The sequence below is a fragment of the Oncorhynchus nerka genome, linkage group LG27, assembly GCF_034236695.1.
Source record: "Oncorhynchus nerka isolate Pitt River linkage group LG27, Oner_Uvic_2.0, whole genome shotgun sequence".
Taxonomy (NCBI): domain Eukaryota; kingdom Metazoa; phylum Chordata; class Actinopteri; order Salmoniformes; family Salmonidae; genus Oncorhynchus; species Oncorhynchus nerka.
This window is the reverse complement of record NC_088422.1, coordinates 10,971,711-10,987,505: the sequence shown is the minus strand read 5'-3', so window position 1 is coordinate 10,987,505 and position 15,795 is coordinate 10,971,711. Positions and strand designations below refer to the sequence as shown.

At 41.8% G+C, this 15,795-nt stretch overlaps 1 protein-coding gene across 1 annotated transcript in view; it reads right to left on the bottom strand.

Annotated features, from left to right (window-relative positions):
* Window positions 1–7,194: 7,194 nt before the first annotated feature.
* The window catches only part of LOC115111242 (excitatory amino acid transporter 1-like), a 36,584-nt gene continuing 27,983 nt past the window's right edge, over window positions 7,195–15,795 (bottom strand). The window contains exons 7-10 of the mRNA XM_029637105.2: window positions 14,949–15,182; window positions 14,657–14,851; window positions 13,195–13,329; window positions 7,195–10,344 (exon numbers count right to left, since the gene is read on the bottom strand). Coding sequence (XP_029492965.1) covers window positions 10,137–10,344; window positions 13,195–13,329; window positions 14,657–14,851; window positions 14,949–15,182 — 772 coding nt within the window. The 3' untranslated portion in view covers window positions 7,195–10,136. The remainder of the gene's footprint in view (window positions 10,345–13,194; window positions 13,330–14,656; window positions 14,852–14,948; window positions 15,183–15,795) is intronic.

Genomic DNA, 15,795 nt, shown 5'->3' with positions numbered 1-15,795 from the left:
CACTATGAGGTTGGTATAATACTGTGAAATTGTGAAAATTATGATAATGCCCTTTTAGTGTTTAATTGTTATTATTTTTATGTCTCCTTTATTTAACCAGGTAGGCTAGTTACTAGAATTGACAGATGTGGAAAATGAAAAACCCAGTGGAATATCAGAATTTCTGCCTGACAGGCCCAGTGGGCAGCGGCTGTAGAGTTCTGTCTGACAGGCCCAGTGGGCAGCGGCTGTAGAGTTCTGTCTGACAGGCCCAGTGGGCAGCGGCTGTAGAGTTCTGTCTGACAGGCCCAGTGGGCAGCGGCTGTAGAGTTCTGTCTGACAGGCCCAGTGGGCAGCGGCTGTAGAGTTCTGTCTGACAGGCCCAGTGGGCAGCGGCTGTAGAGTTCTGTCTGACAGGCCCAGTGGGCAGCGGCTGTAGAGTTCTGCCTGACAGGCCCAGTGGACAGCAGCTGTAGAGTTCTGCCTGACAGGCCCAGTGGGCAGCGGCTGTAGAGTTCTGCCTGACAGGCCCAGTGGACAGCGGCTGTAGAGTTCTGCCTGACAGGCCCAGTGGACAGCGGCTGTAGAGTTCTGTCTGACAGGCCCAGTGGACAGCGGCAGTAGAGATCTGTCTCATTTTTATTTTTTATTTCACCTTTATTTAACCAGGGAGGCTAGTTGAGAACAAGTTCTCATTTACAACTGCGACCTGGCCAAGATAAAGCATAGCAGTGTCAACAGACAACAACACAGAGTTACACATGGAGTAAACAATAAACAAGTCAATAACACAGTAGAAAAAAAAGGGGAGTCTATATACATTGTGTGCAAAAGGCATGACGAGGTAGGCGAATAATTACAATTTAGCAGATTAACACTGGAGTGATAAATGATCAGATGGTCATGTGCAGGTAGAGATACTGGTGTGAAAAGAGCAGAAAATTAAATAAATATAAACAGTATGGGGATGAGGTAGGTAAATTGGGTGGGCTATTTACCGATGGACTATGTACAGCTGCAGCGATCGGTTAGCTGCTCAGATAGCAGATGTTTAAAGTTGGTGAGGGAGATAAAAGTCTCCAACTTCAGCGATTTTTGCAATTCGTTCCAGTCACAGGCAGCAGAGAACTGGAAGGATAGGCGGCCAAATGAGGTGTTGGCTTTAGGGATGATCAGTGAGATACACCTGCTGGAGCGCGTGCTACGGGTGGGTGTTGCCAAAGCTGTTTGAAAAGACTGCCTGTTTGGGTGGGATGGAGCTTTGACCTGCCTGGTGACATCACCAGGAGGTAAATTAGTTAATAGACCAATAAGAAATAGTTCCAAATCTCTCTGCCAATAATACCTAGTTTTGAGTATTCCCCTCCTTACTCAGACCATTTCCAGACAGTCCCAGCAAAGTTATAGCTTGAGAAATTGCTCTTTGCTAATTGAAAACAATCACAGTAAGGTATAAGGTACTTAATTGTTACCCAGAAATGATTTGATTTGGAAAAAAAACAATTAAAACGGCTGCATTTGACCTTTAAATATATTTTAGAACAAATATGTTAGGCCAATTTTAAATATTACATGTATCCTTAAAATGCACACAAATATATATGTTAAATCCTTTTTTTTGTATGGGAGTTCACACTGACAACAAGCTGGTGCTTTTTAGGCTGAATCAAATACACTGAATCGCTTTAGAATATTGAGGTTTACTGAGGGGCGTTTGAAAATCAAGTGAAGAAGCAGTTTTAAACATGTCCTTAAGATGTCAGCAAAAACCCAATTTATTCACATGTGTCAAAGCAACGGTCTAATCAGTTCCTGATTAATTTGGGCCTTACACACTCCAACAGAACCACATTGTGATGTGGCACCTCCAGTTTCTCCCCTTCACATGACCATATGTCATATATTGTACATTTGGGATACGTGTTGAGTGGGAATCTACACTCTGATATTAGAAACCACACTCTGTTACAGGCTTATGTTCATATCAATTTCATTCTGTAGCTGCATGAATTACACTTTTTGATTGGTGATGAGTATTTTACCCTGTGCCCATAGAGGGTGAATGTCCATTATTTTCTTCAAAATGGTGAATTTGAACCTGCTGCATCTTACATGGTGCTGTCCAGGGGGAGTACTTGTACATCAAGCTGCCTCACACTACACAAACATATACAGTCAGCTCCAAGAGTATTGGGAGTGTGACACATTTTGTTGTTGTTTTGGCTCTCTACTCCACACTTTGGATTTGAAATGATACAATGACTATGAGGTTAAAGTGCAGACTGTCAGCTCTAAGTTGATGGTATTTTCATCCATATCGGGTGAACCATTTAGACATTACAGCACTTGTTGTACAATCGTGAATAATGATGAGTGAGAAAGTTACAGACACACAAATATCATACCCCAAGACAGGCTAACCTCTAACCATTACAATAACAGGGGAGATTAGTATTTGGGGGGATATGATGATATTTGTGGGTCTAACTTTCTCACTCATCATTATTCACGATTCATTCAAGACTATCCATAATCATGGTAGCATCCAGGGGTGTGGGCCTGGGTGGACACAGGCCCACCCACTGGCGAGCCAGGCCCTGCCAGGCTCAGATTGAACAAAAACTAAAAATATACACTTTTATATATATATATATATATATATATACAGTACTGTGCAAAAGTTTTAGGAAGTTGTGAAAAAATGCTGTAAAGTAAGAATGCTTTCAAAAATAGACATGTTTTGAAGGCAAAGGCTGGTCACACCAAATATGGATTTGATGGAGATTTTTCTTCTATTCACTCACTTTGCATTTAGTTAATTGATAAATATAATCTATTAACATGTCTATTTTTAAAACCTGTATTTCTATGCCAACGTGCGTATCATCAATTTCAAGAATATCAGATCACATGGTTGTTTAAAAGAAGCAGGTAAAAGTAGAGAAAAGGACAGGTGATAACACGAGGACACACAAAATGACACAGGTCTTTTAAAGTAGAGAAAAGGACAGGTGATAACACGAGGACACACAAAATGACACAGGTCTTTTAAAGTAGAGAAAAGGACAGGTGATAACACGAGGACACACAAAATTACACAGGTCTTTTAAAGTAGAGAAAAGGACAGGTGATAACACGAGGACACACAAAATGACACAGGTCTTTTAAAGTAGAGAAAAGGACAGGTGATAACACGAGGACACACAAAATGACACAGGTCTTTTAAAGTAGAGAAAAGGACAGGTGATAACACGAGGACACACAAAAATGACACAGGTCTTTTAAAGTAGAGAAAAGGACAGGTGATAACACGAGGACACACAAAATGACACAGGTCTTTTAAAGTAGAGAAAAGGACAGGTGATAACACGAGGACACACAAAATGACACAGGTCTTTTAAAGTAGAGAAAAGGACAGGTGATAACACGAGGACACACAAAATGACACAGGTCTTTTAAGGTAGAGAAAAGGACAGGTGATAACACGAGGACACACAAAATGACACAGGTCTTTTAAGGTAGAGAAAAGGACAGGTGATAACACGAGGACACACAAAATGACACAGGTCTTTTAAGGTCCATGTTTTATTAAAAACTATACAAATAAAAATCTACATTTCCTTTCAGTTTTTTGGGGGGGATTTTTACGTTTGTCGTTAATTATTTGAGGCGCTAACAAACAAGCATATCAAACATGACACCAAAATCAATTGTATGAAACTCGTTCAATCTTTTCAAAAGTTTGTTTCACATAGCTTCCACTTATTAGCCGGTGTAGATAGATATGGCATTTGGGAATGCTTCCTAAATGACACACTATTCCCTATGTAGTGTAATATAAATAGGTTACTACATATATAGGGACTGGGGTGCCATTTGGGACACACACAGGGAGTTGTTTAATAGCTAGAGAGGTTCTTAATAGTTAGAGAGGCTCTTAATAGCTAGGGAGATTCTTCATAGCTAGGGGGTATTTAATAGCTAGGGGGGTTCTTAATAGCTAAGGAGGTTCTTAATAGCTAGGGGGTTCTTAATAGCTAGGGGGTTCTTAATAGCTAGGGGGTTCTTCTAGTTCTCAAAGGAATGTCTTTACAAAAACTTCACAGCCATCATCCTCCTAAAGTCATCTTTTACTCTTCAAATTCTATATATACATATATCAAAACCTTTTTTCTATACAAAACAATTTCTATCAAAGACATTGAGAAGAAATATAAAATTCTCACTATATGAGTTTTAGAGCGTGATTACATGTTCTATTAGTTAATTCAATTTTTATGTTAATTCAAGTTGTATTTGTCGCACCTTTTGGGTATGTCACATAACAACCACACTCAATTCTACATTCTAGATTTTGTTCTGCCCAATCATTACGACAGTATAACCATAGAACTGGGAAGTACAATTTAATAGGATCTCGATTAGAATAATAGACTGAAAAGTTTAAAAGCAGAAAAGTACCAATTACCTTTAGTGCTCTATTTACAGCTGGCTCTAAGGAGGCGCGAGTGTCAAAGGCACGTTAGTTTGCAATTTCCTCGTGTAAAAACTGGCGCACTGGCATTTTCCAGGCCTCATGCCAGGTTTGGCAATTTAGCTGTTTAACATCAGCTCAATGGCGCTGAGGTGGTGGTGGTGGTGGGGGGGGGGGGGGGGGGCATATTTGATGTGTGTCCTTAAAAACGAGCGCAAGTGACAATTTTAACAGTTCTAAAGGGACGTTTTAAGACCCACAAAAAGCAGGTGTTAACATGTAACAGAGTTGATCATGGAATGGATGTTGAGAGAGGAAGTGCAGCCTATCCTGCCATGACGCACAGTGCCCATAGAAGGAAAGCTGTGCCTTTTGTGCTGGTGAATCTCATATTTATAAACATTAAAAAACGATTGGTTCTATCCCCCTATTTCGTTTAATTTGCTAGAAAACCAAGCACAACCTATCCTCCCTTTAATCAAGGCTGGTTTAGCAGGATCACATTGGTGCTGCTTTTTATCCTGGACATTATCCAAGTAGCTTATGATTAAAGGTGCTTGAAATGGTCTACCTGAATTTCGCTTGTTCAAATGGGCTATCCATCCCTTCTCCTATTACCGAAGATGCGCTCCTCCAAGTGATTCAGTCCTCCTATAATGCTATGTTAATGGGCGATTTTTTGAGAATCTACCTCGCACATAGGGAACGATACAATTGACAGGAATCTAGTATTTCGTTTACTGTAGATGTGCAAATGTTATGCGTGAAGACATTTAGGCCTGCGTGTGCACACAGTACCATGGAACGAAATAAGCGATTTATGATATCATGCTTCTGACCCGATCATATTTAGAAATATTGTTGTTTGAAAAACGTGTTGTTTAACGTTGTTTAACGTGTTGTTTAACGTTTGATTAACTTGATTAACCTATTATTAAGATTCACCTTCCATGTGTTTATGGTGAGGCTGGTTTAAGGCTCAAATGCAATGCAATTTAATCTGCTATTTCTGGAGAAGTGCAAATATGATCTGTGAGATGGTTCCATAATGTTTACAGAACATTACATTTGCGAGCAGTACATGACCCTTTTCTCTTCATAATGGATCTTTATCCCGTTTGGATGCGCGTAAAACCCTCCATAGTCTAAATTGCCTTGTCTGTATTATACGCCCAACGCAGCAATTGCGGTGCCTGTAACTGTATTTAAACATAGCCTATTTAAAACAAGTTATGGTTCCATTTGTATTAGAATTTGATTAGAATGATATACTGTCTTCTTTGGCTATATCAATATCCTAGGAAATGTAATATCACTTATTGACTACGTTTTGCATGTCCATGTCCAGCATGAAATAAACAGTACGCCTAGCCCCTATTTTAGTGAGAACGCTACAGCCTATGTTAACAATGTATTTCCATATTGAAAAAATGCAACTAGATCAATGTGGACTGCAAACATGTTCAACATATTTAGCTAATATGGGGGCAGGCTATTTAAGGAACAAGGTTATACTGTGAACCATCAGATCCTCCTCTCTACCCTCTCCGAGTTGGGCATCTCCGGCGCGGCCCATGCTTGGATTGCGTCCTACCTGACAGGTCGCTCCTACCAGGTGGCGTGGCGAGAATCTGTCTCCTCACCACGCGCTCTCACCACTGGTGTCCCCCAGGGCTCTGTTCTAGGCCCTCTCCTATTCTCGCTATACACCAAGTCACTTGGCTCGGTCATAACCTCACATGGTCTCTCCTATCATTGCTATGCAGACGACACACAATTAATCTTCTCCTTTCCCCCCTCTGATGACCAGGTGGCGAATCGCATCTCTGCATGTCTGGCAGACATATCAGTGTGGATGACGGATCACCACCTCAAGCTGAACCTCGGCAAGACGGAGCTGCTCTTCCTCCCGGGAAGGACTGCCCGTTCCATGATCTCGCCATCACGGTTGACAACTCCATCGTGTCCTCCTCCCAGAGCGCTAAGAACCTTGGCGTGATCCTGGACAACACCCTGTCGTTCTCAACTAACATCAAGGCGGTGGCCAGTTCCTGTAGGTTCATGCTCTACAACATCCGCAGAGTACGACCCTGCCTCACACAGGAAGCGGCGCAGGTCCTAATCCAGGCACTTGTCATCTCCCGTCTGGATTACTGCAACTCGCTGTTGGCTGGGCTCCCTGCCTGTGCCATTAAACCCCTACAACTCATCCAGAACGCCGCAGCCCGTCTGGTGTTCAACCTTCCCAAGTTCTCTCACGTCACCCCGCTCCTCCGCTCTCTCCACTGGCTTCCAGTTGAAGCTCGCATCCGCTACAAGACCATGGTGCTTGCCTACGGAGCTGTGAGGGGAACGGCACCTCAGTACCTCCAGGCTCTGATCAGGCCCTACACCCAAACAAGGGCACTGCGTTCATCCACCTCTGGCCTGCTCGCCTCCCTACCAGTGAGGAAGTACAGTTCCCGCTCAGCCCAGTCAAAACTGTTCGCTGCTCTGGCCCCCCAATGGTGGAACAAACTCCCTCACGACGCCAGGACAGCGGAGTCAATCACCACCTTCCGGAGACACCTGAAACCCCACCTCTTTAAGGAATACCTAGGATAGGATAAAGTAATCCTTCTCACCCCCTTAAAAGACTTAGATGCACTATTGTAAAGTGGCTGTTCCACTGGATGTCATAAGGTGAAAGCACCAATTTGTAAGTCGCTCTGGATAAGAGCGTCTGCTAAATGACTTAAATGTAAATGTTATAATGGGACTAACATTCGAATTCGAGTTGACGACAACACAATACATAAAAGACGGTAAATGCACAACTTGAAGCAACCATGGAGCATGTTCTGATTGGCCAGTGAGGGGCCAAGTCTCGACACACCACAACTGGATCATTCATCAAAACACAGCCCTTTCATGTCACCGCCAGCTATTGGGCTCATTGCATTTACGTTTGTTAAAATAGAGCCCTTAGACATCAAGGGTTTCAGTATCAAATCATGAAACTTGTTCAACTGTAAAAGGGATCCCTGTAATGTCTTTACACAAAAAGTCCAAAATTGTAAACATGCAGAAATTGTTTATATTTTTGGTATGATTATGTGAAAATGTCATACTGTTCAACTCCCACCTCCAGTTGAAACTAATATTTTGGCAGTTTTACAAAGAAAAACCTCCATCTAAAAAGCTCTGATGCAAAGGGTTTGGCAACCTATTCTGGTTTGTCAGCCGTAACAAAAATAATGACAAAAGCAAGAATGAAAGACCACATCATTTCACATCTGACATATCAAAAATAAATCATCTCTGTCAAACTGTTGAACTTTAAACACCATCAAATGGTATGGTAAAGGCATCTTATAGAAGAGTGGCAGGGACTCTTCGTTATTCCCTACCCAGAAAACAAGGGATGTACTGAGGACAATCAGCTCTGTTCCCAGTTAGGTTCCTTAAGGGTTTGGGATGGTCCAAAGGGAACATTCTCTGGGGGACCTTTTTATAGTTCCTAGTTTGTCCTGAGGACATTTTTAGGACGTTGTGTCATGGTAGCCTGAAGGTCCCCTGAACATTCTTGGGATGTTGTGTCATGGTCCCCTGGAAGTTTTTGTCACGTGATGGTCCCATGTGTCCTAAACCGTTATAAGTAATATAACGATATGGCGGTTTTCAGGTAAGTGGTAGGCTGTTCATCTAAAATAGTGTAAAAATCTATAATCAATGATTACATTTGACATGATCACTTCTTACTGACTATATGACCCCAACTTCATTTCTAACTCACAACCTCTGGATTTAGGATATGCTGATCAGGGGATGATGTGTAATGAAACTACAGGGGAGAACATTTCTTTGCGACCTTTTAGGGGACGAACAGGAAACTAGACAAAAACCTCCAGGAGGGACCATGACACAACGTCCTGACAACTTTAGGGGACCATTTTGTGACATCCTGGGGATGTCCTAATGACTCATTATTGTTTGCTGGGTATCTAATTCAGAAGTTCAACATTTTATGTATTTAATTCATACTAGGCACTTACAACCATTGATTTACAGTAGGGTCCGAAATGGTTGACACCCATAAAGATCAGTGGTGTAAAGTACTTAAGTAAAAATACTTTAAAGTACTATTTAAGTAGTTTTTGGGGGGAATCTGTACCATACTATTTATATTTTTGCCTCCTTTTACTTCACTACATTGCTAAAGAAAATAATGTACTTTTTACTCCATACATTTTCCCTGACACCCAAAACTACTCGTTACATTTTGACAGGAAAATGGTCCAATTCACACACTTATCAAGAGAACATCCCTGGTGATCCCTAAAGCCTCTGATCTGGCGGACTCACTAAACACAAGCGCTTCGTTTGTAAATTACGTCTGAGTGTGCCCCTGGCTATCCGTCAATAAAAAATTAAAAAATAAATTGTTCTGTTTGGATTTCTTAATGTAAGGACTGTGACCTGGTTTTTTTGTTATTTATTTTACCTTTATTTTACTAGGCAAGTCAGTTAAGAACAAATTCTTATTTTCAATGACGGCATAGGAACAGTGGGTTAACTGCCTTGTTCAGGGGCAGAACAACATATTTTTACCTTGTCAGCTCGGGGATTTGAGCCATACTTTTACTTTTGATACTTACCTATATTTGAGCAATTCCTTTTACTTTCGATACTTAAGTATATTATAAACCAAATACTTGTAGACTTTTACTCAAGTAGTATTTTACTGGGTGACTCTCACTTTTACTTGAGTCATTTTCTACGAAGGTATCTTTACTTTTACTCAAGTATGACAATTGAGTACCTATTCCACCACTGTTAAAGATGAGCAAAAATACTGTTTAAAATAATTAAAATACTGAGCTATGTTGTATGCTCCATTTCTTTTAAAAATTATATTATTTTGTACTTATACAATTGCTCAGAGAAATCGGATATTGTTTAACGAGTGATATATATATTCTTTTTTTTACCTCCCCTTGCGAAAATAATGACACTGAGCCTTTTTCTAAAAATGTGTTATAAGATTGGAGAACACATTGGGATCTTCGACCATTCCTCCATACAGAATCTTTCCAGATCCTTGATATCCTTTGTCTGCACTTATGGCCTGCCCTCTTCAATTCAAACCACAGGTATTTTCATGTCATTCCATAAGCGCAAGATCCCTCCCAATGTGTTATCCAACTCATAAAATATTTTATCAAAAGGCTCAGTGTAGTTATCCTCACAAGGTATTGAAAACAGGGGTGTCAATTATTTTGACCCTTACTTTTTTGAAAAAAAGAAATACACGACTTGTTAAACAAAATCAATTTTTTTCCCGCACAATTCTATAAGTATAAAATAATATTACTTTCCTTTTTTGTGCATACAATATAACTCAGTAATTTAATTACTTATTTGATACGGTCATTTTTGTTGATTTTTATCAACGGTGTTAATGATTTCAGACCCCACTGTATCTTCTTGATTAGATCAATATCAATAAGTTATTCAATGAAATCTAATCAGCACGAACGGCTGCAGAAGTCTTGATCAAATCAAATACATCCTGTACATACTCTTGGTTCAGCTTCTTGGTCTAAACAAACACTATCATTTTTTTTTGTGTTTTGAGGATTGATATGGGTTGCTTCCCTTTACCATGGGATTAAAAACACCACAGTGGTCAAACTGTTTGGTGCTACATCTTGGTCTCACTGACTGGAGGCTTCTCGTTTTCATGCTCGTTCTCGTGGGCGATGAGCTGGTATGATTTCTTGTCTTTCTCCTCCACCACAGAGTTCCCCATCTCCGCATCCTTGGATTGTAACTCATGACGAGACAGATACTCAACAATACCTGTGCCAATCGAGTCTCCCAGCACGTTAGTGGTGGTACGCAACCTGTCTCTGTATAAAATGGAGGGAGTCCAGTTGTTAGAGATAATATACCGTACAGAAGGGGAATGTAAACACTCAGAATATTACTCTTTCAGCTTTCCTACGAGGGACTCATTTTCACAAAAAAAAGGCAAGGTTTGCACAGAGGCAACACTTTGGTGTGAAATTTGGCAAAGGCATGCATGCACTACCCAGCCTATTTCTTAGAGAGAGAAAAAAACAGTTAATTTTCCATTGGAGGTTTGGCAAACTAAAACCAGGTGTATCATTTCACATACTTGTGGACATAATTTGTATTCAATAGGATTTATGAGGGATGCCCATTACGTCCTGCCAAGGCAGCAGCTATTCTACCTGGGGTTTATTAGGGATGTCCATTAGTTCCTGCCAAGGCAGCAGCTATTCTACCTGGGGTTTATTAGGGATGTCCATTAGTTCCTGCCAAGGCAGCAGCTATTCTACCTGGGGTTTATTAGGGATGTCCATTAGTTCCTGCCAAGGCAGCAGCTATTCTACCTGGGGTTTATTAGGGATGTCCATTAGTTCCTGCCAAGGCAGCAGCTATTCTACCTGGGGTTTATTAGGGATGTCCATTAGTTCCTGCCAAGCTACACTTCCTGTGGTTTATTAGGGATGTCCATTAGTTCCTGCCAAGGCAGCAGCTATTCTACCTGGGGTTTATTAGGGATGTCCATTAGTTCCTGCCAAGGCAGCAGCTATTCTACCTGGGGTTTATTAGGGATGTCCATTAGTTCCTGCCAAGGCCGCAGCTACACTTCCTGTGGTTTATTAGGGATGTCCATTAGTTCCTGCCAAGGCAGCAGCTATTCTACCTGGGGTTTATTAGGGATGTCCATTAGTTCCTGCCAAGGCAGCAGCTATTCTACCTGGGGTTTATTAGGGATGTCCATTAGTTCCTGCCAAGGCAGCAGCTATTCTACCTGGGGTTTATTAGGGATGTCCATTAGTTCCTGCCAAGGCAGCAGCTATTCTACCTGGGGTTTATTAGGGATGTCCATTAGTTCCTGCCAAGGCAGCAGCTATTCTACCTGGGGTTTATTAGGGATGTCCATTAGTTCCTGTCAAGGCAGCAGCTATTCTACCTGGGGTTTATTAGGGATGTCCATTAGTTCCTGTCAAGGCAGCAGCTATTCTACCTGGGGTTTATTAGGGATGTCCATTAGTTCCTGCCAAGGCAGCAGCTATTCTACCTGGGGTTTATTAGGGATGTCCATTAGTTCCTGCCAAGGCAGCAGCTATTCTACCTGGGGTTTATTAGGGATGTCCATTAGTTCCTGTCAAGGCAGCAGCTATTCTACCTGGGGTTTATTAGGGATGTCCATTAGTTCCTGTCAAGGCAGCAGCTATTCTACCTGGGGTTTATTAGGGATGTCCATTAGTTCCTGCCAAGGCAGCAGCTATTCTACCTGGGGTTTATTAGGGATGTCCATTAGTTCCTGTCAAGGCAGCAGCTATTCTACCTGGGGTTTATTAGGGATGTCCATTAGTTCCTGCCAAGGCAGCAGCTATTCTACCTGGGGTTTATTAGGGATGTCCATTAGTTCCTGTCAAGGCAGCAGCTATTCTACCTGGGGTTTATTAGGGATGTCCATTAGTTCCTGTCAAGGCAGCAGCTATTCTACCTGGGGTTTATTAGGGATGTCCATTAGTTCCTGTCAAGGCAGCAGCTATTCTACCTGGGGTTTATTAGGGATGTCCATTAGTTCCTGCCAAGGCAGCAGCTATTCTACCTGGGGTTTATTAGGGATGTCCATTAGTTCCTGCCAAGGCAGCAGCTATTCTACCTGGGGTTTATTAGGGATGTCCATTAGTTCCTGCCAAGGCAGCAGCTATTCTACCTGGGGTTTATTAGGGATGTCCATTAGTTCCTGTCAAGGCAGCAGCTATTCTACCTGGGGTTTATTAGGGATGTCCATTAGTTCCTGCCAAGGCAGCAGCTATTCTACCTGGGGTTTATTAGGGATGTCCATTAGTTCCTGTCAAGGCAGCAGCTATTCTACCTGGGGTTTATTAGGGATGTCCATTAGTTCCTGTCAAGGCAGCAGCTATTCTACCTGGGGTTTATTAGGGATGTCCATTAGTTCCTGTCAAGGCAGCAGCTATTCTACCTGGGGTTTATTAGGGATGTCCATTAGTTCCTGTCAAGGCAGCAGCTACACTTCCTGGGGTTTATTAGGGATGTCCATTAGTTCCTGTCAAGGCAGCAGCTACACTTCCTGGGGTCGAAATATATTAGAGCACTTACATTACATATAATACAAAATATAAAACACTACATCGTGTAAAATTATTACACCACTACATATCTACAATACAAAATATATAATACAACAATATTATGATTATCGTTGAACACAATGGGTATGTTTAAATAAACTCAGAAAAGAAAAGTGGAAACGCTCAGCCACTCGATCCCATGCATGAGATCTTTAGAGGAATCACATGTCGATAGAATCAGAAACAGATGGATTGGGGAGAATGGAATGTGAAGGGAGTATCTCACTACCTATACCGACTGAGTCTTCCCTTAGGCTTTGGTTTCTGTCCAGAGATGGAAATGAAGCTAACCCGTTAGTCACTGGCTAGTTTTCAGACCAGGCTAGTAGAACATATATCAAAATATAGCCCGAAATCTGTCTTCTTAAATATGGCATGGCATAGATTTTGGACCCTTGGCTAGTGGAACAACACATGGGCTGGTTAGAAACTGCAGTCTACTAGTCCAGCTAGTCACCCTGTGTTTGACACTGTCCACACAGTAACTATCCAAACTTCTTTACAAGATGATCATATCAGTCAAACTATTAATCATTGTTACAGAAAATACACTGTACTCACAGGAACCAATCCACTGCAATGATGAGGGTGATGTCATCAGTGGGCAGTCCAACAGAGGTCAGCACAATCACCATGGTGACCAGTCCAGCCTGTGGTATCCCAGCTGCACCGATACTTGCTGCGGTGGCCGTGATGCTATTCCACAGGACAGATAGACACAACCAAAGAAATAGATTAGATTAGATCAGGGTTTGCCAAACTCAGTCCTCAAAGGGTGCATGTTGGTTTTGCCCTAGCACTACACAGCTGATTCAAATGATAAACTAATCTAGTGGGGTGGCAGGTAGCCTAGTGGGGTGGCAGGTAGCCTAGTGGGGTGGCAGGTAGCCTAGTGGTTAGAGTGTTGGACTAGTAACCGAAAGGTTGCAAGATCAAATCCCTGAGCTGACAAGGTTAAAAAAAATCTGTCGTTCTGCCACTGAACCGGCAGTCATTGAAAATAAGAATTTGTTATTAACTGACTCACCTAGTTAAAAAAACGAATTTAACATGTACTGTTTGGGGTCCTGAGGACAGAGTTTGGGAAACATTGGATTAGATGAACACACTAGCTGCCAGTCCCACCTGTTATGCCATTCTAGTTCTGTGGACACATCACTTCTGTAAGAGACTTTTCGCTTAATAGGATTAGCCCTTTTTCTTCTTCAATTTTCGCCTTAAATGGCATACACAAATCTACCTGCATGGAGCTCAGGCCCTGAAGCAAGGATATGCATATTCTTGGTACCATTTGAAAGGAAACACTTTGTTGTTTATGGAAATGTGAAAGGAATGTAGTAGAATAGAACACAATAGATCTGGTAAAAGATAATACATAGCAGAAAAAAACAACGTTATTTTGTATTTTTTTTGTAGCATAATCTTTGAAATGCAAGAGAAAGGCCATAATGTATTATTCCAGCCCAGGTGCAATTTAGATTTTGGCCACTAGATGGCAGTAGTGTATGTGCAACGTTTTAGACTGATCAAATCAAATCCAATCAAATTGCATTTCTGTTCAAAATTTTGTGTCAAGATTGCCCAAATGTGCCTAATTTGTTTATTAATAACTTTTCATGTTCAAAATTGTGCACTCTCCTCAAACAATAGCATGGTATTCTTTCATTGTAATAGCTACTGTAAATTGGACAGTGCAGTTAGATTAACAATAATTTAATCTTTCTGCCAATATCAGATATGTCTATGTCCTGGGAAATGTTCTTGTTATTTACAACCTCATGCTAATCACATTAGCCTAAGTTAGCTCAACCGTCCCGTGGAAGGGAGACCGATCCTTAACAAACCCTTGACTCATTCAGTTTCAAAGAAACCAACCTCTGCAGCTCCTCCTTTTCCCAGAAGCTGACTAAATCCCAGAAAAATATATTTGAACTTCCATGAATTTGCATTGATGTTAGTGGGAGACTAAGCGTAAGTCATGATTCATCCCAAATAGTTTGGTTAATGGACTGGATGGACATACCTTATAGTGAGGATCTGTCCAAAGTTCATGTCCATGTTGTTGACCTGGGCTATGAAGAGAGCCGCGATAGCTTCGTACAAGGCGGTGCCGTCCATGTTGATGGTGGCGCCCACTGGCAGCACGAAGCGTGTCACTCTCTTATCTATCCCATTGTTCTCCTCCAGACACTTAAAGGTGATGGGCAACGTGGCTGAGCTGAGGGTGAACAGGAGGAAAGGCGAGAGAGAGAGACAGACGAGACATTAGGAGTCAGTAAAAGTCAGATCTACTGTCTATCACCATGACAACTCACCTAGATGAGGTCCCCAACGCGGTGATGAGAGCCTGTAGGAGTCCACAGATGAAGACAAAGGGATTCTTCCGTGTGATCACAAAGTAGAGTGTGGGCAGTACCAGGAAGGCATGGATAGACAGGCCAATGATGACTGTTATTGTGTACATGCCCAACTGGCCGCCCGTTTCTGTGATGTCATCCATCTCCACTATCTTCCCAGCGATGAGAAACAGGATACCAACGGGTGCATACCTGATGCAAAAAAAATGCAAAACAAATCCCACGTCAAATTTAGGCTCACAATACCAAGCGAGTGCTACATCACGTTATTGTGGTACCGTCAAGATCAACACATTTCCACTATCACATAGTACACAATACCAAGTTCTACTTTTCTTATTTTTTAAAGTATTTTCTCTTTATTGGATAGATATAGAGGTTAATTAAATGGGTGAGAGACCGGTACATTGAGATTTAAATTCCCAGCCACGCTTTAATTCCCAGCCACCCTGTAATTCCCAGCCACCCTGTAATTCCCAGCCAGCCTGTAATTCCCAACCAGTCTGTAATTCCCAACCAGCCTTTAATTCCCAACCAGTCTGTAATTCCCAACCAGCCTTTAATTCCCAACCAGTCTGTAATTCCCAGCCACCCTGTAATTCCCAGCCACCCTGTAATTCCCAACCAGCCTTTAATTCCCAACCAGTCTGTAATTCCCAACCAGTCTGTAATTCCCAACCAGCCTGTAATTCCCAGCCACCTTGTAATTCCCAACCAGCCTGTAATTCACAGCCACCTTGTAATTCCCAACTAGCCTGTAATTCCCAACCAGCCTGTAATTCCCAGCCACCTTGTAATTCCCAAC